The sequence below is a fragment of the Megalobrama amblycephala genome, linkage group LG24, assembly GCF_018812025.1.
Source record: "Megalobrama amblycephala isolate DHTTF-2021 linkage group LG24, ASM1881202v1, whole genome shotgun sequence".
Lineage (NCBI taxonomy): Eukaryota > Metazoa > Chordata > Actinopteri > Cypriniformes > Xenocyprididae > Megalobrama > Megalobrama amblycephala.
This window is the reverse complement of record NC_063067.1, coordinates 2,144,333-2,166,260: the sequence shown is the minus strand read 5'-3', so window position 1 is coordinate 2,166,260 and position 21,928 is coordinate 2,144,333. Positions and strand designations below refer to the sequence as shown.

The 21,928-nt window shown below is 42.3% G+C and overlaps 1 protein-coding gene across 1 annotated transcript; it reads left to right on the top strand.

The window, feature by feature from the left end:
* Positions 1-19,900: 19,900 nt before the first annotated feature.
* Positions 19,901-21,066, top strand: LOC125260316 (olfactory receptor 1-like). Its single transcript, XM_048178636.1, has 2 exons — positions 19,901-19,930; positions 20,017-21,066. The coding sequence occupies exon 2, from the start codon at positions 20,113-20,115 to the stop codon at positions 21,064-21,066; it is 954 nt and encodes a 317-aa protein (XP_048034593.1). The 5' UTR covers positions 19,901-19,930; positions 20,017-20,112.
* Positions 21,067-21,928: the final 862 nt, after the last annotated feature.

The following is a 21,928-nucleotide window of genomic DNA, read 5'->3' as shown; positions in this document are numbered from 1 at the left end:
TTCGGGGGGATTTTTAACAAACAATGGTTTGCAGAAAGATGGCCAAAAGAACTTAAGGAACTGGCTTCCTTTATCCAATCGACAGCACTTATGGAACTATACCCTATAGTGATTGCTTGCGTATTATAGTCAATGGAATAGGAAAAACATTCTCATTTTCTGCGATAACGAAGCCACAGTGAACATTTTTAGCAAGGGTCGCTCCTCTGTGCCTTTGATTAACCATTTTATTAGCCATCTAACCTGGATCTCAGTTATGAACAATTTTACAATTAAAGCTACTCACATACCTGGGCTGGATAATAAAATAGCTGACTCTCTGTCTCGATTTAATATCCAGGAACTCAGACAATGATGTCCGGGAGCGGCTTCATTACGACTGGGCTGCCCGAACTTCAGTCAAACAGTCCTAGACTGAATGCAACTGTCATGATCACTAGTGAGAGTGCCCTAATCAGCCACTAGAGGGCACTCCATCCCGGACTCTTGTTTTCACCCATTGGACTACATTACCCATACTCACTTCCCGGACTCATTACAGCTGTTTTGTGTTTGTTCATTAGTGTCTGTCTATTTATACCTGGTTTGTCTCTGCTCTTGTTATGGTGTTTTCATGTATGGTTTCCCGGTTCTCCGTTTTGGTTTTTGGTTTTCATGTTTAGTGTTTTTTGTATGGACTGCCTTTATGGATTCTGACCCTTGCCTGTCTGTGGATTACGTTTCTGGATTTCCCCAATAAAATGCTGCAAATGGATCTTGTTTCCTGGACTGTGATTTCCGTGACAGAAAACACCATCATTTCTAGATCCAGCAGCATGAGCATTCGGATTCGTCCCCCAGCTTCCATTGGAGAGCGGATGGCTCTATTTCGAGCAGTGGTGGCTCTGCGACAGGAGGGAGGAGAGGTAGGGTGTTTTGCTCAGTTTTTCTGGACTATGGCGAGAGGGCTGCGCTATAATGATGAGGCGCTAAAAGTGATTTTCAATGGATGCCTCGATGACCCTCTGCCTCAGTGTGAGTTGGAGGGGCTCCAGACCCTGGATTTTTGGGGCTTGGTCAGCTATCTCTCCAACAGAAGTCATTGGGGAACACATGCTCAGCCAGAGACCGCTCCAGCCCGTGAATCCGCTCCAGAGCCCGCTCCAGCCTGTGAGTTCACTCCAGAGTCCACAGAGGAGGTGGGCACAGGTTCACCGCCTAACTCACGTAAAAGGAGGAAGAGGAGGAGAAAGGCTTCAGTCATTTCTCAAGGCCTGGAGGCCTTCCCGGAGTCCGCTCCAGCCTGTGAGTCCGCTCCAGCCAGTGAGTCTGCTCCAGCCAGTGAGTCCGCTCCAGCCAGTGAGTTCGCTCCAGCCAGTGAGTCCACTCCAGAGCCCGCTCCAGCCAGTGAATCCACTCCAGAGCCCGCTCCAGTCAGTGAGTCCGCTCCAGCCAGTGAGTCCACTCCAGAGCCCGCTCCAGCCAGTGAGTCCGCTCCAGCCAGTGAGTCCACCCCAGAGTCCGCTCCAGCCAGTGAGTCCACCCCAGAGCCTGCTCCAGCCAGTGAGTCCACTCCAGAGCCCACTCCAGCCAGTGAGTCCACTCCAGAGCCCACTCCAGTCAGTGAGTCTGCTCCAGCCAGTGAGTCCACTCCAGAGCCCGCTCCAGCCAGTGAGTCCACTCCAGCCAGTGAGTACGCTCTAGCCATTGAGTCTGCTCCAACCAGTGAGTCCGCTCCAGAGCCCGCTCCAGTCAGTAAGTCCACTCCAGAGCCTGCTCCAGCCAGTGAGTCCACTCCAGCCACTGAGTCCACTCCAGAGCCCGCTCCAGTCAGTGAGTCCACTCCAGAGGTTGTTCTCTGTTTTCCCAAGCGCCTTGCCCTGCCGGCGCCAACTAAGCGCCTTGCCCTGCTGGCGCCAACTAAGCGCCTTGCCCTGCCGGCGCCAACTAAGCGCCTTGCCCTGCCGGCGCCAACTAAGCGCCTTGCCCTGCCGGCGCCAACTAAGCGCCTTGCCCTGCCGGCGCCGCCAGAGCATTTTCAATGGATGCCTCGATGACCCTCTGCCTCAGTGTGAGTTGGAGGGGCTCCAGACCCTGGATTTTTGGGGCTTTGTCAGCTATCTCTCCAACAGAAGTCATTGGGCAACACATGCTCAGCCAGAGTCCGCTCCAGAGTCCACAGAGGAGGTGGGCACAGGTTCACCGCCTAACTCACGTAAAAGGAGGAAGAGGAGGAGAAAGGCTTCAGTCATTTCCCAGAGCCTTCCCGGAGTCCGCTCCAGCCAGTGAGTCCGCTCCAGCCAGTGACAATGTCTCGTTCACTGTTCTCAGGGAACCATGGTTACATGTGTAACCTGTGATGTTCCGTTCCGAAAGGGAACTCGCATTGCATCCTAGAACGCTAATGGAGAATGAAATACCCACGCCGCCATGCTGAGGGGAGTGCATGCCAAAGAATGGCTGACTGAATTTCTGAATTTCAATAGAAATGTCAAAATCACTCCTCCTATGGGTCTAATAGGCTGTCAGTGACAGCATTCCCTCTGGCCACCACCCAAGCTATAAGCCTCAAAGAGGCCTCCAGAAACATCTATAGTCCTACCAAGGCCGCTCAAAGGCTTGGAACCAACAACTTCAACAGAAGGGGTCCCTTTAAGGGAATGTGGCCAGGGAGCCAAAAGGAGCCCCGGCTAGTCACTTCTCAGGGGAGCATAGTCTACTAAGTAGTAACCTAGTCTGGCCAGCAACCTGTCTGTTACCAAAACAGAATGTCTAAAGCACTAGCCTCCAGAGGAGGGTTCCAGAAAGAGGGACTGCAAACTGGCAGTAACTGGCAGTAAACAACTCATACCGGACTTAGAGACGGGCATCCTGCGGAGCAGGACTCGGCATGGCGCTTTGAACCCTTGCAATCGAGGGGAGCTACTCTGCTCAACCTAAGATCTACAGAGCACTTCTTAATGAGCACTCTGGAGGCTGAGTACTCTAAATAGGGTCCCTAAAGAGAGACGTACCTCCAGCTCCAACAGGAGCTGATCGATCAAGGGAGTTCTTCCTAAAAAGAACCTTTTAAACCTCAATGACCAACTCAGGGGTGAGGTCCTCTGCCTTAACCCTCTGGGGTCTGAGGATTTTTGGGGCCCTGGAGAAGTTTTGACATGCCCTGACATTTGTGCTTTTTTCAGTTGTTCATAAACATATTAATGGAAAAAGAGTCATTACACTGTATTCAGCACAAACTAGGCTGTGTTTTTGAAGGAATAACGTTTATGCGTGGTTATTGAAAAAACAAAAAGCTTAAGTCACTGAAATAAAGCCAAATATATATATATATATATATATATATATATATATATTAAATCTGTGTTCACAAGACTTCTGGGTATTGGAGATTGTAGACTAGAGTTTTTGCTTCAAAATGATGTAAAAATTATGCTGCCTACTCATTCATTTATAACAATATATTGATTTAGTTTTTGTAAGACACTTTTTGTCAAGAAACACAGTATGCGTGGAGGCATGAATCATCATCAATAATGGGTCATTTACACCTGAGAAGACAAAAGAATCACATAATGAGTTATGCATATTAATGAGGCCTTTCAGTCAGGTAGGTTGTGAAAAAACCCTCTGTGATCATGTCTCAAGCTCATCATGGTGTATATCAAACATACATAAAAAACAGCAGTACTGTGAAATATTATTACAATTTAAAATAATGGTATTCTATTATATACTTTAAAATATAATGTATTTCTGTGATCCAAAGTGTCTGAACAATTATGTTACCTCTATGACATTTCATATATGCTTTTAGCTTAAAAGCATGCACATTTGGAGAAATATTGATGGATTCTCATATGTTTGTCAATTTTCTATACAGCGGAGTAATATTTATTCAGTATTTATTGTCATCACTATGAACACTGGATACTGTGTTTTCAATTCATACTTGCAGCCAGAGGGCGCTCTGCGCACGTTTAGTCCACAAATGCCTCCTATAAGAACAACCATGTGACTCTCCAGGAACTAACAGAGGCTTCCAGAGATCACTATAATATGCAGATAAACACTTTTCAAGACAATAAATACATGATTGAGATGATGTATACATGTATTGCCTCAGAATTTGAGTCTGAATAGCGCTGGCTTCGTGGGTGTGGCCGCATTAGCGAATAATGAGCTGAATCACGGACTTCTGAAATGGCTCTTTTTTCATACAGATTACATAAACACAGAATTTTTGTTTTCGATTTGACTTACACGATTTAAAACCTGACATTTCAACGTTTTAGACATAAGTCTAATTTGTGATTAGTATTCACTAAGTTACAGTTCATTTTCTGAGAACTATCAGATTGGACTTCGTTCAGAGGGAGACGAGAGATCACGCATCATGTTTGTTTCCTTTATTTTACAAAAAGCACAACATTTTGTTTGTACTCTGAGTGTACACAAAAAAAAGAAAATATTCCACAGATTAAAATGGTGTATAACTCTTAATTGTATGTGCAACATTGACAGAGTATTTTGAGTCTCTTTCACACTGGTAAGAAAAAAACCGAGGTGGTATCGCCGGCGTGACCGCCGACCCAAGGGAGTTAAATACTGACCTCCCAGGGAGGTCTCACAAGAGACTTTCAACCTTCCATTCAGACCTCGGAAGCGCAGTACTCTAAAGAATCACCCTCAATGCAAGTGGAGTACCCACTGGACTCAACCGAGACGAGTATTGACCAAGCTCAATGCAAGTGCCAGGGAGGCTCCTAAAGAGTCTACACTCTCATATAACTCTAAGAAGTCAGAATGCTATCTTAGCTGGAAGTGCTAAGCACCTACTCGACCCAGTGGATCTCCTTCAAGGTGGCTTGCTCGAGGCCCAACTACTTGGTAAAGATCTAGAACTCCAGGGCTAGTATCAGGGAGGCTCCAATGGAGCCTGAGCTACCTGATATCCTTCTCCTCAATTCTAGGTAACTAGGACCCTCAGGAACCTAGCTCAACCTAGAGGATTGCTTTCAAGGAGGGCCAACTACATGGTAGCAAATCTAACTCCAGCAGAGATAGCCACTAGAGGTATGCAGGCTTGGAATACTCATTTGCATTGCCATAACGAGCTGTGTACTCAGCATATCACTTTCTACCCTTAAAGCAAGTGGAGTACAAATCTATGCGACCGGGCTGAGGAGGATGCCTCAGTCAGGGCCTACTACTCTAGCATAACACAGCCACAGTCCCGACGCTAATGCTTGAGCTTTAAGGGAGCGTGCTCAACTCGTCCTGAAAGGGGGCAGTACTCGACACACTCAACCTGAGCATCACTGGTGTTGGGCACATATGGGGCACAGAGCTCTGGGAGCGAAGTGAGCTAACCCGAGAAAGGCTCAAAGGTAAAAACCTGAAGAAATCAGCTCTGGAGGAAAGGAGGCCCAAACAGGAATAAATTCCACAATAGGAGCCTGCAACACTTGACTCCACGATTTGATGATAATCAAGGAGCTTTTGGTGGAGAGATGCTCCAAGCTCAAACTAGACAAAGCTAGTACCAAAGCTCTAGAGAGCGGAGACCCGGGACAACTCTTACAAAGAGAGGAGGCTTACTAGGATCACTAGCTGCTAGTCTTAAAGGGATAGTTCATCCAAAAATGAAAATTTGATGTTTATCTGCTTACCCCCAGGGCATCCAAGATGTGGGTGACTTTGTTTCTTCAGTAGAACACAAATGATGATTTTTAACTCCAACCGTTGTGGTCTGTCTGTCGTATAATGCTTGTCAGTGGGAACTTCATCTATAAGGGTAAAACAAAATGTGCCCAATCAATTAAAAATTAAACCCTGCGGCTTGTAACAACACATTGATGTCCTAAGACATGAAACGATCGGTTTGTGTGAGAAACCAGACAGTATTTATATATTTTTTTACCTCTAAAACACCACTATGTCCAACTGCCCTCCACATCCGGTTGGTGAGGTCTGAACGCGCTCTGAAAATGGAAGTGATGTCTCGCACTTATTGAAGCAAAGCGCAAGACATCACGTTTTTTGACCTCACTAACAAGATGCTGAACGCAGTTAGACATAGTGGTGTTTTAGAGGTAAAAAATTATATGAATACTGTTCGGTTTCTTGCACAAACCGATCGTTTCATGTCTTAGGACATCAGTGTGTCAATATCACGAGCCGGGTTTAATTTGGATTTGTCTGTGCGTGTTTTTTTGACTCTTATAGATGGAGTTCCTATTGACGCGCATTATACGACTGACAGACAGGAACGGTTGGAGTTAAAAATCATAATGTGTTCTACTGAAGAAACAAAGTCACCTACATCTTGGCTGCACTGGGGGTAAAAAGATAAACATAAAATTTTCATTTTTGGGTGAACTATCCCTTTAAGCTGGCGAGGCTCTCCTAGGAGTAGCCTACTCCAGGCTACTGCATGCTAGGAGGCAGAAAGCAACAGCTGAACCGCCTCTGTCAAAAAAGACGTATTCCAAGTACAAGCCTAGGCCGGATATCGGGGCAGCCCGAAATAAGGGCCGGCACACACACATTCATGACCTTCCTGGAGCTCAATAAAGCGTAGACTTCAGCCTAATAACTCTAAAGAAAGGAGGCCGGCTCACACAACACTCAGGGGAAATGACCACCTGGAGCTCAATGGAGCAGTGGTGGTGGAGCGAGAGGAAACCACTTCACTCGACCTAGAGAAGGTATCAAGGGGGCCTAACAAAGGCCAAACACCTAAAAATCATGATATTACCTTGAGCTCAGCAGAGCGATGGCTTCAACAAACGCTATTAAGACCTCATAAAGAAAAGAGGCAAATAGTAAGGGTGCCACAATAACCTTCCCTAATAATGGGAGCTCCAGGGATCCAGTTTAAATGCCCCAATATATAAAACATAGAATAAATATCCCCTTATTCCTTTCTACAGGGAACTGAGGTCACTAAATTTGTAATGGCTCTCACAGAGGGAGAGGTAACCTAAAGCTCAACCTGAGACTTCAAAAGAGCAGAGGCCTAAACATAAAAGTGGCCTGCCACTCTACAGTCTGAAAGGATGCGCCTGGGACATAAAAGAATAAAAGCCCCCCTATTATTCCTTTCTATAGGGAGCTGAGATCACTAAATGTAAAATGGGTCCATGTACGTTTTGATAGTTTGTTTTCCAATTTGAAATGAAGTACGCAGAAACGAGAAAACAGTCGCTTCCTGTTTTTTCATTTGTTAAAGAAAATGGAAAAACAAGATTTTGGCTTGATTTTCGTTTTTTCAGGTCATGGATAGAAAACAGAAACACAACTTCAAAACTTGTTTTCCACATGTGGGCGGTCATTACACGCCCCTTTCAGCTGATTGGTCAATCAGATCTGAGCCAGTGACGTCATCTTCAGTTCGTTCAACAAAATAATAGTCCTCTGCTGCTATATCAGTAGCTATATGTCATATATCGGCTTTCTTCTGTGCAATCTAACCCATATTTCACCGAAATATTTATCTCAGAAATGTTAATCAGCACACAGACTGTTGTAATGCTGTTTGTAGTTTAATATGCATGGTGAAACTGCGCTACCCACACACCAGAGCGGATGAAAAGCACAGATTTTTTTTTAAAAACTACAGTTTTTATTTTATTCTATTTTGAATAAATAGAATAAATCACAATAAATAAGTAGTGTAAGCAATTTTGAATTTGGGGCACCACTACATAGCTATTTTAGTTTTGACAAAAATAATATATTGTAGCGTCTGGACCAATCAGGCACACAAAATGATTCATTATATTTAAGGAATTATCCATAAACTCACTCTATCAAAGTTCTGTGAACCCATCCCCCCAAAACTGCAACTAGCATCCCAAACGTAGCTAAACCACAGGCAGAACTAGGTGTCCTGTTACAGATACTTGGACCTTTTACGATCAGGAAGAATTTTGCAGAGACTAGTGACTCATTCTTTCTGAAAAGGACAAATAAACTCCTTTAATCCTATGTATTCTCTATATAACCACTTGGAAAATGTAAACATGTATCCAAGATTCCCATCTCATGACTTTTCTTTTATGGGCTTTATTCTATGTATTCATTTTCTCTTTTGAACTAGTTTGGTATTAATATTCCAGAGCTGCAATGTATAGTTAACTGGAATCACATGGGTAGCATGTGTGGTATCTACAGACTCCAACTTTCGATTCCTATTTGGTCATTTATGTTATGTCCATACCTGTGCAACACATCAGTAAGAATCTTTAATAGTTCTTATTCAAGAACTCAGCTTGTTAATCTTTCTTGGTCGTAAAAGCCCGGACAAGGGGGTGTGTTGTCACCCGGAAATACAACACCTTCATTGGCTGCATCAACCTTAAGAGGTTGGACTTTGACCAGAGGTTAAAAGCTAGAGAACAATGCCACTCCCTCTCTTTCCTTGCTTCTGGGACCATGGAACAGACGTCTATTGGCTGGAGGCCTCGGCCTACCAACCAGCCATGTGCTCAACATCCAACATAGAAAAGACTGGCAACAACTTCACACGAAATCCTCAAGACCTCTCCTCAACCTGTAGATCCGACGCTCCTCAGCATAAAGGCATCTTGCAAGTAACATACATTTTAACACTAAACAGCGATTTAGTATTAATTTGTAAGACTTACCTTTGCTATTATCGTTAAATCGAAATTGAAAGTAAAATGTTCAGCTAAATGTTTATAGCTAATTCATTCAAAAGCGAAGGAAAGACAGAAAAAGTGAGGATAGCAAGTAAACTGTGACATATAATAATGTTCATTGTGTTCATAAAAGTTCTAGGGCTATATATGTTTAATTTAAGAGAAAATATGCATGGCCATTTATAAGCTAAGGAAAACTAAAAAGCCCCCCGACGGTGATACCGGTGTCACAGACACGTCAGGTTCCACCATCCACCAATACCAGCGCACTCAATCCCCAGAGTACTAATCACCGCCACCTGCACGTCATCAGCACTGCAATCACCCGCACTACTAAAGACTCACACTCACACACACTCACTGTCCGGTCTCGTTTGCACTTCAGTCACTTGAATGCTTACCTTAAGGACTCCAGCTCGATACTTACCTGACTCCAACGTCTCCAGTCTTCCTCGTGTGCTTTCCCATCTGTGTGTGAGTGTTCCCAGTCTCCAGTCTCCAGCGTCTTCATTATTCTCCATTCTACAATCAACAAAAGGACAGTATTATCCATCAGTTATTCACTCTGCTATCATCATTGCTTTAAACTCACCTGCATCTCTGCTGATATCAATAAATTACCAGTGTTTGCTTTTACATCTGCCTCCGTGCCGTCTCTGTTGTAACAGAAGACCGGACCCTACCAACTGGATATCAGCATGAGTTCTATGGATCCATTTCAAGAGCTCGTGGACGCTTTGCGCCGAGCACTCATCCCACAATTACAGCCACAGCCACCATCACCAACACCAGCCGCTGCTTCCGCATCCACCGCTCCCTCACCTCCACCTGCAGTTCACGCCAGTCCCATGGCCAAACCAGCGCCCTACTCAGGATCGGCGGAGGACTGCAGCGGATTCCTCCTGCAATGTGAGTTGGTCCTGGAGATGCAACCGCATCTCTACCCCACAGACACGGCAAAAATAGCGTTCATCATCTCACAACTGCAAGGTAAAGCGCTGCACTGGGCGGACTCCCTCTGAACACAAAAAGGCTCCGTAGTTCAAACCTATTCAGCCTTCGTCTCTCACTTCTGTGAGGTCTTCAGCAAACCCCTTGCAGACTCTTCTATTGGTGAGAAACTCTATAATCTTAAACAAGGATCCAAGTCTGTGAATGATTATGCCTTGCAGTTCAGAACGCTAGCCGCCTCCAGTGGATGGAACGAACAAGCTCTCATCACCTCCTTTCGTCAGGGGTTGGAACCCAGAGTGCAGTTGCATCTCGCTGCATACGAGGATTCCATCAGCCTCGAACACTTCATCCAGCTTGCCATCTGCGTAGGCTCTCGTATGCAGTCGTGTCTCGAAGAGCACCAGGGCCAACCACTTCCCAACATCCTCCTCCGTCGGTCCGAACCCGTCAGCTCCCCAGAACCAGCCAGCGAACCCATGCAACTCGACAATTCCCATCTCTCGCCTACAGAGCGTCAAAAAAGGCTGACCCTGAATCTATGTTTATACTGTGGTGCTCCTGGGCATGTAATCTCCGCATGCCCAATCCGTCCTCCTCGTCCCATGGTGAGTGCAATCATTCCCTCCATTAAAAATATGAAACCACTCACTACTGTTGTAACCCTTACTGCTGCTGATGTATCTGTTCCAGTGGTGGCGCTCCTCGATTCAGGGTCAGCAGGAAACTTCATCTCCGGCTCCCTCTGCCGACAACTCAAGCTCAAAACCTCACCCTCTCCGACTATCTACCAAGTCCACTCCATCACGGGCAAACCCTTGAGTCGCAAGAAGATCAGCCGATGTGTGGGTCCCCTTCACCTTCGTGTGGGTATTCTGCATACCGAAGACATCCATCTGCTGGTTCTGGAGGATTCCACCGCTGACGTGGTTCTAGGGCGCCCGTGGTTGGAGCAGCACAGCCCTACCATCTCCTGGCGCACACGGGTGAGATCCTGAAGTGGGGCGAACACTGCTTTTCCAACTGTTTCTCCGAAGTTCCTGTTCTCAAGTCTCCATGCTCCAAGAACATCTCCATCTGTACCACCTCCATCGAAAGTCCCATTGAGAAACGTTCAGTGGACATTCCATCCTGCTACGCCCCCTTCAGCGACGTCTTCTGCCCGCAACGAGCCTCCAAGCTGCCTCCACACCGGCCATGGGACTGTGCCATCGATCTATTACCAGGTGAGCCAGTGCCTAGGGCAAGAATCTACCCCCTATCTGTACCGGAGGAGAAGGCCATGGAGGAATACATCGAAGAGGCCCTTAACCTAGGATACATCCACCCGTCTACTTCCCCTGCTGCTTCAAGCTTTTTCTTCGTGGCGAAAAAGGACGGAGGCTTGCGGCCCTGCATAGACTATCACTCCCTGAACAAGATAACAGTTACGTTCCAGTACCCACTTCCCCTCGTCCCAGCGGCCCTGGAACATCTCCGTGGTGCCACTGTGTTCACTAAGCTGGACCTCCGCAGCGCGTAGGTCCTGCTCACTCGTCACTTGGCACTGGCCACCCGGGGGTCAATGAGACCCTCTTGCTGCTTAAGGAGCACTTCTGGTGGCCCAACATGGCCAGTGAAGTCAGAAGGTACGTGCAGGGCTGCAGGGAGTGCGCCATCTCGAAGAGCCCTCGCCATCTGACAACCGGCAAGCTCAATCCTCTGCCCGTTCCTGAGCGACCGTGGTCACACCTGGGAGTGTACTTCATTACGGATCTCCCAGCATCTGATGGCCACACATGCATCCTGGTAGTAGTAGACCGCTTCTCCAAAGCCTGTCGTCTGATTCCCCTGAGAGGTCTACCTACCGCTATGGTAACTGCTGAACTCATGTTTAACCACATTTTCCGATACTACGGTATCACAGAGGACATCGTCTCAGACAGAGGACCCCAATTCATCTCTCACGTCTGGAAAGCTTTCCTATCCCTCCTGGGTGTGTCCGTCAGTCTGTTATCAGGATACAACCCTCAGTCGAACGGGCAGACGGAACGGAAGATCCAGGAGATCGGCCGCTTCCTGCGTACCTTCTGTCACGGCCAACAGGACTCCTGGAACCAGTACCTGGGTTGGGCCGAGTACGCACAAAACTCCCTATGGCAACCATCCACTGGACTCACACCCTTCCAGTGCGTACTCGGTTACCAACCCCCACTGTTCCCCTGGGACGGGGAACCCTCCAACGTTCCAGCGGTCGACTACTGGTTCCGGGAGAGCGAGAAGGTTTGGGACTCAGCTCACCACCAGTAGCAGAGAGCCCTGCGCAGACGCAGGATGACAGCCGACCTTCGGCGCTCCAACGCTCCATCCTACCAACCGGGGCAGAAGGTCTGGCTGTCAACCAGGGACATCAGACTGCGTCTGCCCTGCAAGAAGCCGAGTCCCCACTTCATTGGCCCATTCACCATCACCAGACAGATCAACCCCGTCACGTATCGTCTTCAACTCCCTCCACAATACAAAATTCATCCCACTTTCCACGTTTCACTTCTCAAACCTCACCACCCTTCTGTTTCTCCCTCCACAGAACCTGACGTGGCAGCCGCCGAGCCCCCCCTTCCACTCATCCTGGACGACGGTGCAGCCTATGAGGCACCCTACCTCCCATCCCTCCTGTCGTAGAGCCACCAGCGCCTGAAGTCGAGCCGTCCGCCCCAGTTGTAGTTTATCCTAAATCCTTCTCTTTATTCCTATTCACATAATATAACTTTCTTGTTTTTCACTAGATTACTTAACCTATTGCATAGTATTACTAAACGGAACGATTTATTACTAGTAATCTACCAGCGTAATCACCTAGTGTCAGCCATAGCCCGCTAGCCTGCTAGCTACCGTCTATTTTATTTCCTCTAAACTAACCTTCCTTGTCGATCTAATGGCGGATTTATCCGATGTATGTTATTCTGATCTGTCCTCGCCAGATCGGGAAGCTGTGGAGACTTTGCTGCCCGGCATTCATAGATCCACCGTGAGGTACAGCGTCCCGCACATCACCCTTGCCCAGGCACCGGCAAGCGACCGAGACATCCAGCTAGCGAGTCCCGTGTGCGATGCAGTTTTTCGGACGGCATTAGCGATCAAGTTCATCAAACAACTGTGGGGAGTCAGACTACTCTACAAAAACACGGTCAGTCATGTCCGACGATTATCATGTGTATTAAATGCAACATGTACAGCTTAGCTCTTTCTGTCAGCAGTGAGACTTACACATGTGATAAATGCAGGGATATTGTCAGGCTGACAGAGAGAATCTCAGAATTAGAGACACGCATCCAAACTTTAATTGAGGATAGTGAGAATGAAAGGGCCTTAGATACTGCTTTGGATGCGACTAGCCTAGTAAACACTGCACATTCGGTTCCGGTTGTAGAAGCCACGCAGCAGGCTAACTGGGTGACTGTGAGGCAGCATAGTGGCAAGAACAAACACCACTCTTCCGTTCCGATTAGAACATCAAACAGGTTCTCCCACTCAGTGACGCACCCACTGAGAATCCTGTTGAAAGTGCCCTAGTTATTGGCGATTCTATTACACGGAACGTGAAAATAGAGACACCAGCCACCATAGTCACATGTTTGCCGGGGCCAGAGCACCTGACATCAAAGCAAATTTAAAAGTGCTGGCTAATGCTAAACGTAAATATTCTAAAATCATTATCCACGTCGGCACAAATGATGTTCGACTTCGCCAGTCGGAGATCACTAAAATTAACATTAAAGAGGTGTGTGAACTCGCAAATTCAATGTCAGCAGAAGTAATTTGTTCTGGCCCTCTTCCTGTTCGTCGGAGTGATGAGATAGTTAGCAGGTTATCATCACTCAATGGCTGGCTGTCTAAGTGGTGTCCGCAGAATAATATAGGTTTCATAGACAATTGGAAAAGCTTTTGGGGCAGACCTGATCTGTTGAAAAGAGATTGTATTCATCCCTCCTGGGATGGTGCTGCTCTTCTATCTAGAAATTTGGCAAATAGTCTTAGAGCTGAAACATGACAAACCAGGGCCCAGATCAGGACGCAGACAAACTGGCTAAACTGACCGTCTGCTAGCCACCTCACGTCACAGAACTCAGATAATTCACAGCACATAGAAACTCTTTGACCTAGATATTATCACATAGAGACTGTGTCTGTACCTCGAACTAGTAAATACAAAAAACTTCCGAAATCTTTTAATGGTAAAAATTTAATTGATGTTCAAAAAATGAAAATCACAGATAAATCAGATAAACAAATGATAAAGCTTGGGTTACTGAATATTAGATCTATTTCTTCAAAAGCACTTATTGTAAATGAAATTATCACAGACAATAAACTAGACTTGCTGTGTTTGATAGAAACCTGGCTAAAACCAGACGATTACATTATTTTAAATGAGTCTAGTCCTCAAGGTTATGACTATCGACACAATCCTCGACAGAAAGGCAAAGGGGGAGGTGTTGCTGTAATTTATAGTAATATATTCAGAATCATTCAAAAGAATTTCAAATATAATTCCTTTGAAGTTGTAAGGCTTGATTTTCCTGCTAAACGAAAACTGAGATCAAGCATCCTGCAATAAAGCAATAAAGCGTATCTGGAGAGAAGATCTTAAAAGAATAGCATAGGACAACGCCTTGCCCCCACACATCTACAGTATGCAAAACAGGTGTTGGTGTAATAAACAGTTATGATCCTTTTGTTCTGGTTCTGGTATAAAAGGTAAAGAGCAAAACAGTCATGTGGGATCTTCTGCAGGCCCCCACAGAGATGGGTGAATGTCTGAGGACATTCACCCATCCCTGTGTATATATGCATTTCTTTGAGTAATCGATGTTATGCATTTATTATTTCTGAATTGGCTTCTAATTGTCTAATTGTAATGTAATTGGCATGATCCATTTTTACTTGACAAATAAAATGTTATATTTGATTTACTCTGGATTCTTCTGAAATCATTATGACCGGTAGATTATTGGAGTCCATATTTCCGCAAATCTGCGTCAGGATAGATTAAAACTAAAGGCTCAATGAAAGGAGCATGTTGCACATCATGGGACCTTTTGATTTTTGTTTATCAACTGGTTTAGCAAGTTGCAGTATCGTGACTAAGAAAACTGTGTTTTTGTATGAACAAGCATGTGGCGGTTCGACTCAAATGCATTAGTAAACTCTGCACCCTCTGACTAAGACCAGAACTGGTGAGTTTGTGATCGTGAAAAGAACTAAAACGGCCGAAGTGACTTTTCTAAGTGATATGGGTCCGTAATGAAAGAATAATTGAAAATAAGAGATACTCAGAATAATCAAATATCTAAATTAATACATAACAAATGATTAATTTCTAATTGGAGACACAACCCTTAGAATAAGAATCATTTGAAATTGGAGTCAGATTAAACGAGTGAAATTAAGTGAACTTCACAGAGAAGCTGAAAAGGCATACACGCGTTAACCTTCCCCGTCCTGTGGGAAACCGTCATTGGACCCATTAGGCGGGCCTTACAAAGTGATGGTGCTTTATGTAACATTATGTAAGTTGACATTTGTGCTGGCTACTGTATACAGGCCACCAGGGCACCATACTGACTTTATCAAAGAATTTGCTGATTTTCTATCAGAGTTAGTACTGGCTGCGGATAAAGTCCTTGTTGTTGGTGATTTTAATATCCATGTAGATAATAATAAAGACGCATTTGGATTGGCATTTGCAGACATTTTAAACTCTATTGGAGTTAGACAACATGTGTCAGGACCCACTCATTGTCGTAATCATACCTTAGATCTAATACTGTCGCATGGAATTGATATTGATGCTGTTGAAATTCTACAGCAGAGCGATGATATATCAGATCATTATTTAGTCTCGTGTATAATACAGTTAGCCAAGGCTACAAAACCACCACCCAGCCATAAATATGGTAGAACCATCACTTCTACCACTAAAGATTGCTTTATAAATAATCTCCCGAGCAGTTTCATCGCCTTAGTATACCTGACAACTTAGAAGAACTCAATGCTGCAACAGAAACTATTGGCTCTCTCTTTTCCAGCACATTAGATGCAGTCGCTCCTTTACGTCTAAAGAAGATTAAGGAAACTAATCCAACGCCGTGGTATGATGAGCACACTCGGGCTCTAAAACGAGCTGTGAGAAAAGCTGAACGTAGTTGGAAGAAAACAAAACTAGAAGTTTTTCGCCTTTCGTGAGCCATTCTGTACTCAATCAAAAAATGATTGAGTACAGAATGGCTATAAGAAATGCTAGATCTACTTATTTTTCAAATCTCTTAATAGAAAACAAACATAATCCTAGGTATTTATTTGACACAGTGGCTAAATTAACTAGAAACAGAGATTCAACTGCTGACGTTTCCAAAGAGCACAGCAGTAATGACTTTATGAACTTCTTTACTTGCAAGATTGACAATATTAGAGAGAAAATTATAAACATGCAACCGTCTACAGTTTCGCTTCAGACAGTGCACTGTAGTGTCCCTGAGGTAAAACTAGAATCATTCGCCGCTATAGGAGAGGAAGAATTATCTAAACTTATCAAATCATCAAAATCAACAACATGTATGTTAGACCCAATGCCGACTAAACTACTGAAAGAAATGCTTCCAGAGGTCGTAGGTCCACTTCTTGATATAATTAATTCATCTTTAACACTAGGATACGTGCCAAAAACTTTTAAGCAGGCTATTATTAAACCTCTTATTAAAAAACCTCAACTAGATCCGAGAGATTTAGTAAATTACAGGCCAATCTCGAATCTACCTTTTCTGTCAAAGATACTAGAAAAGGCAGTTTCAACACAACTGTGCTCCTTTTTAGAAAGAAATGGAATCTGTGAGGATTTCCAGTCAGGGTTTAGACCATACCATAGTACTGAGACTGCTCTCGTTAGAGTTACAAACTATCTACTCTTATCATCCGATCGTGGCTGTATTTCTCTATTAGTGTTATTAGATCTCAGTGCTGCTTTTGACACTATCGATCACAACATTCTTTTAAAAAGACTTGAAAACTATATTGGCATTAGTGGAATTGCTTTGGCATGGTTCAAATCTTACTTATCTGACCGTTATCAGTCTGTAGTAGTTAATGAAGAGATGTCGTATTGATCACAAGTTCAATATGGAGTACCACAAGGCTCAGTACTAGGACCGTTGCTTTTCACTCTGTACATGCTGCCCTTAGGAGAGATAATTAGGAAGCATGGTGTTAGTTTTCACTGCTACGCTGATGATACTCAGCTCTATATTTCCTCGCGCCCTGACGAAACCTACAAATTCACAAAACTAACAGAATGCATAGCTGACATTAAAAACTGGATGACAAGAAATTTCTTATTATTAAATTCAGAAAAAACTGATATCCTAATCTTTGGACCAAAAACTTCCTCACGAAAAAACCTTGAATACTCTCTAACACTTGACGGGTGCTCCATTAAATCTTCGTCCTCAGTTAGGAACCTGGGTGTGCTCTTTGATACCAATCTTTCATTTGAAAGTCATGTTTCTAGTATATGTAAAACCGCCTTCTTCCATCTAAAAAATATATCTAAATTACGACATATGCTCTCAATGACAAATGCGGAACAGTTGGTTCATGCATTCATGACCTCAAGACTAGATTACTGTAACGCTCTTCTGGGTGGTTGTTCTGCTCGGCTTTTAAACAGACTACAGTTGGTCCAAAATGCGGCAGCTAGAGTTCTTACTAGAACCAGAAAGTATGACCATATTAGCCCAGTTCTGTCAACATTACATTGGCTCCCTATTAAACATCGTATAGATTTTAAAATCTTGCTACTTACTTATAAAGCTCTAAATGGTTTAGCTCCCCAATATCTAAGCGAGCTCTTGGTGCATTATAGTCCTTCACGTCTATTGCGATCTCAGAATTCAGGCCAGGTGATAATACCCAGAATATCAAAATCAACTGAAGGCGGCAGATCCTTTTCCTATTTAGCACCTAAACTCTGGAACAATCTTCCTAGCATTGTTCGGGAAGCAGACACACTCTGTCAGTTTAAATCTAGACTAAAAACACATCTCTTTGCTCTTGCATACACATAACACATTATCAATACATTAACATTTTTCAAATCCGTTAAAGGATTGTTACGCTGCAATAATTAGGTCGGCCGGAACCGAGAACATTTCCTATAACACTAGATATACCTGTACATCAGAATAAGAATGGCATCTACGCTAATATCAGTCTCTCTGCTTATCCTGAGGTTTGCCGGGTGCTGGATCCAGGCCGTATCCAGATCAGATGGAGAACCTGTGTCTGGACCTGACTACAACGTAGCCCAGGAGACAATGAGCCTACAGATCCAGTTCTGGCTGCATCTATAATTCAGATTTTTAATCTCCGTATCTGCTTACATATATTTATATATAATCTATTTTTAATCTCTATAATAAAAATGTATAATTCAGATTTTGATCTCCATAACCATTTACATATATTATATATATATCTTCCAAGGGTTTTTTTTCCCTCCTAGGACTTTTTTCCCAGTGTTAGCATGCTGGGTTTTTCTCCTAGGGGGTTTTTTCCACCCCTGGGAGTCAGCCGACATTGGCTTAATGTAGCACCATCTTGTATATGTTACATATTACCACGCTTGCTTGTACAGCTTATTTTTAACCACTTCTCTTTTTTCTGTGCTTCTAATATGTAAAGCTGCTTTGAAACAATTACCAATTGTAAAAAGCGCTATATAAATAAATTTGACTTGACTTGACTTGACATTTGTAAGGAAAAGAGTGAGAATTATCTAAACATTTTTGCATTTTTACATGATTTTGTAATGCACATATAAGAATACTAATTCACATATTATATATGCATATATTATGATCTGCACATTTTCTATAGCACTTCAAAAAGGGACAAAACACAGGTAGCACTGGCAGTTGATGAGGGTGAGGATGAGGAGTTAATGAGGGGTCATACTGTGATGAGGAAGATGAAATCATAGTGAAAATCCATCAGGGAGCGAGTGAGGATGAGAGAGAAGATGGAGATGAGGTTGAAGATGGATATGATAACTTGATATAATAACATAATAATATGATGGTTTGGTAATACTCGTGTTCCACTATGGTACAATGTTGCCTGAGGGCAACAGCTTTATATAATATGTTACTTTTTTATTAAATATGAAACTTTTAATACATTAAAAACTAGATACATTTGTTTGTTCAAGGGTCTTGTTAAAGAAATTTGTGTTTTCAATAAATATATTTCTTTTTTCTGCATGAAAATGCCAAATGTTTATTTTTTTCCATTGTGGTACAATGTTGCCTCAAGGCAACAAACTTATAAAAATAAATCAATTAAAAATTTATGAAAATGTTTATTGATATTGTTAAAGTGTCCAATTTTAAGCAGGAAAAACAACACAAATATTTTTTTCCTCATTGATATCATATTGCGTACCATAGAGGTATATGACTTTTACATAGATTCAGGTAATACACTGTTTATTAAAAATCCTGTAAAACACAAAGCTAGTAACACTAATAATTTTTGACTAGCATGCTTTAGATGTTTTGCTGCTATTAGATCAGGGCCACATGCTTTATTTACTGCTAATTTCTCAATAGCGTAACTGACCTCAGCAGGTCTAATAATCATACCTTTATCATTCGGAACATGACTAACTTCAAATTCCTGTCTCTCTATACAATTAAAAATATACCCATAATATGTGCTCCACAATTTAACAATATTCTAAGCACCAACAACACCATCTATACTAGTTGGCAATGGTATTTTACTATTATGAATAGCCTTAACTTCTTTCCAGAATTCATATGCATTATTCTTGGCCATTGAGTTTGCTCTCATGGTTGCCTCATTTCTTTTGATAAACCATACAGCATATTTAAATTTAGCATTTGCCACTTTCTTTTTCCCGTATTCTGGGCCATACCTTACTTTACCTGTTATGACCCAGTTTTCTAATGCACCCAGTTTTCCTAATGCAGTTCAGAGACATATTGAACTTAAAATAATGTGCACTAATGAGAACACAAAGGGGAATTTTGTGACCAGTGAACAGAATGATTATCAAAACTAAAGCTGTGGCCAGAAAATTTACTTCAATATACAGTACAAGTATTACATCACTGTGTTGTCTGAAAGCTCTCAAGAGATGAATCAGTAGACATATTTAGATTCAATGACGCAGATGTCCAATGATCTTTGCGACATGAGGGAATAAGGACAAGCATTTATAACAGACTAATTTAATTCAAAGCAGCTCACAAGTGTTCAGACACTGTCATTGTTTGCTCTGCCTCTAAAACTTTAAGATTATTTAGACAAGTCTGTGATTCAAATATTATGCAGAAAGTTTACATAAAGATATATTTTCAACATTTGAAAATAGATATTAAAAGTGTGAGATGACAGTTTAGTAAAGTCCATATTTTGGTTATTTCTTCATAGTAATTTATATTTTCAACGCTAAGCTGCCATGAGTTTATCCCAGAATATCTCGATTGTTCATCCAGAACACTTTTTCATCACTGGGCTTACAGGTACACCATACAGCACTTATTACTATATATTCTTATTTATCATATATTTTATTTCTATCATTGGGAACTCGATAGTCCTTCTCGTTATAGCTCTTCACCGGAGCCTGCACAGTCCAATGTACATTGGTGTGTTTAACTTGGCCTTGGCAGATATTGGTGAAAGTAATGCACTGATCCCTAACATGATGAAGATTTTTTTTTCAGACTCGCAGTACATCTCATATAATGATTGTTTGGCAAACATGTTTTTTGTGAACTTCTTTATTACTGTGCAGACTTACACTCTTGTTGTTCTGGCATTTGATCGTTTCGTTGCAATCTGTTTGCCACTAAGATATAATGCTATAGTGAATAATAAGTTCATGGCTATATTGTTTTCAGTAATATGGGCATTTAACACCTTTCTTGTAACACTGTCAACATCTTTGATGACCAGACTTTCATTCTGTAAATCCAATGTGGTAGAGAGTTCGTATTGTGACTATGGAAGATTGGTGAGGATGCCATGCAATGACAGCAGCATTAATAATGTTATAGCAATCATCATTACTGCTTTTTTCCTTGTAGCACCACCATTCATTATAGTCCTGTCATATCTGGGCATTTTTATTGCTTTATGTAAAATTACAACTTGGGAAGGACGTTTTAAAGCACTGAAGACCTGCGTTTCTCACCTTTTGGTAGTTGGATCATTCTTTATTCCCATATTATGCAATATGATTGCTGCACCTTCTGTCAATGCCAGGATCATCAACGGATCTCTTTCAGTTGCTCTTCCACCAATGCTAAATCCCATCATTTATGTTTTAAACACAGCTAAAATCAAAGACTTAATCCGAAAAGTGCTTAACAACAGATCTGCACCAATTAGAGGGAATGTTTCAAAATGATTGTAATCATTGTCTGTGTTCTTCAATCACTGTGAATTAAATTACCTAAAATTACATTTATATGTATTTCATAAATAATTTTAGATCCATTAAGTAGAAAATAAAAGTGTACAAGCTGAAAATAAACATGTTGAGTGGACACATTAGACGTGTGTGTTGGTTAACAGCAGTGAAACGTTGTTTATTTATTTAAGAATGAATCCATCTGATTTCAAGTGTATGTAGTGTACTGTGTTTGTTTGTAGTTACTGACCCCAAGACAAAACAAACTGAAAAGACAAAATATTTGACAAGCAATTTGAGACAAGCAATTTGAATTATTTTATTGTTAAAATTTCTATCAGGATTAACAGGAATACCAAAGCTCAGGTTTGGTAAAGATAATGTTTTAATAACAGTTAATGAATACAATGAACAACAGCAACAACATGGCAGAGGGTAACACTTTATTTAATATACTGTAGTCTCTACATTGTAATGTATTAATAATTAACTATATTAATTAATTAATATAGTTCATATAGGCTATATTCTTTAATTTATTGCCACTGTAATTAACCAAATTATTATTGTTTAATTAGCTCATATGTGAAGAGTTAGATGTTTTATATGATTTGTTAACAATATTAACCGTAACTAGTTCTCACTTTTGATTAGGTCATAGAAAATGGAAAAATGCCTTTAATTAAGTGCAACCTTTATCGGACATTAATTGCATTTATATTCAGTGTTCCTTAAAATGTTTAATTCATGTTTTAATTCATTAAGCACACACATACATATACAGTACATGTTGGCATATGTGGTTTACAGGGAGTTTCTATAGGGAAAATGGATTTTATACTGATTTTATACTGTACAA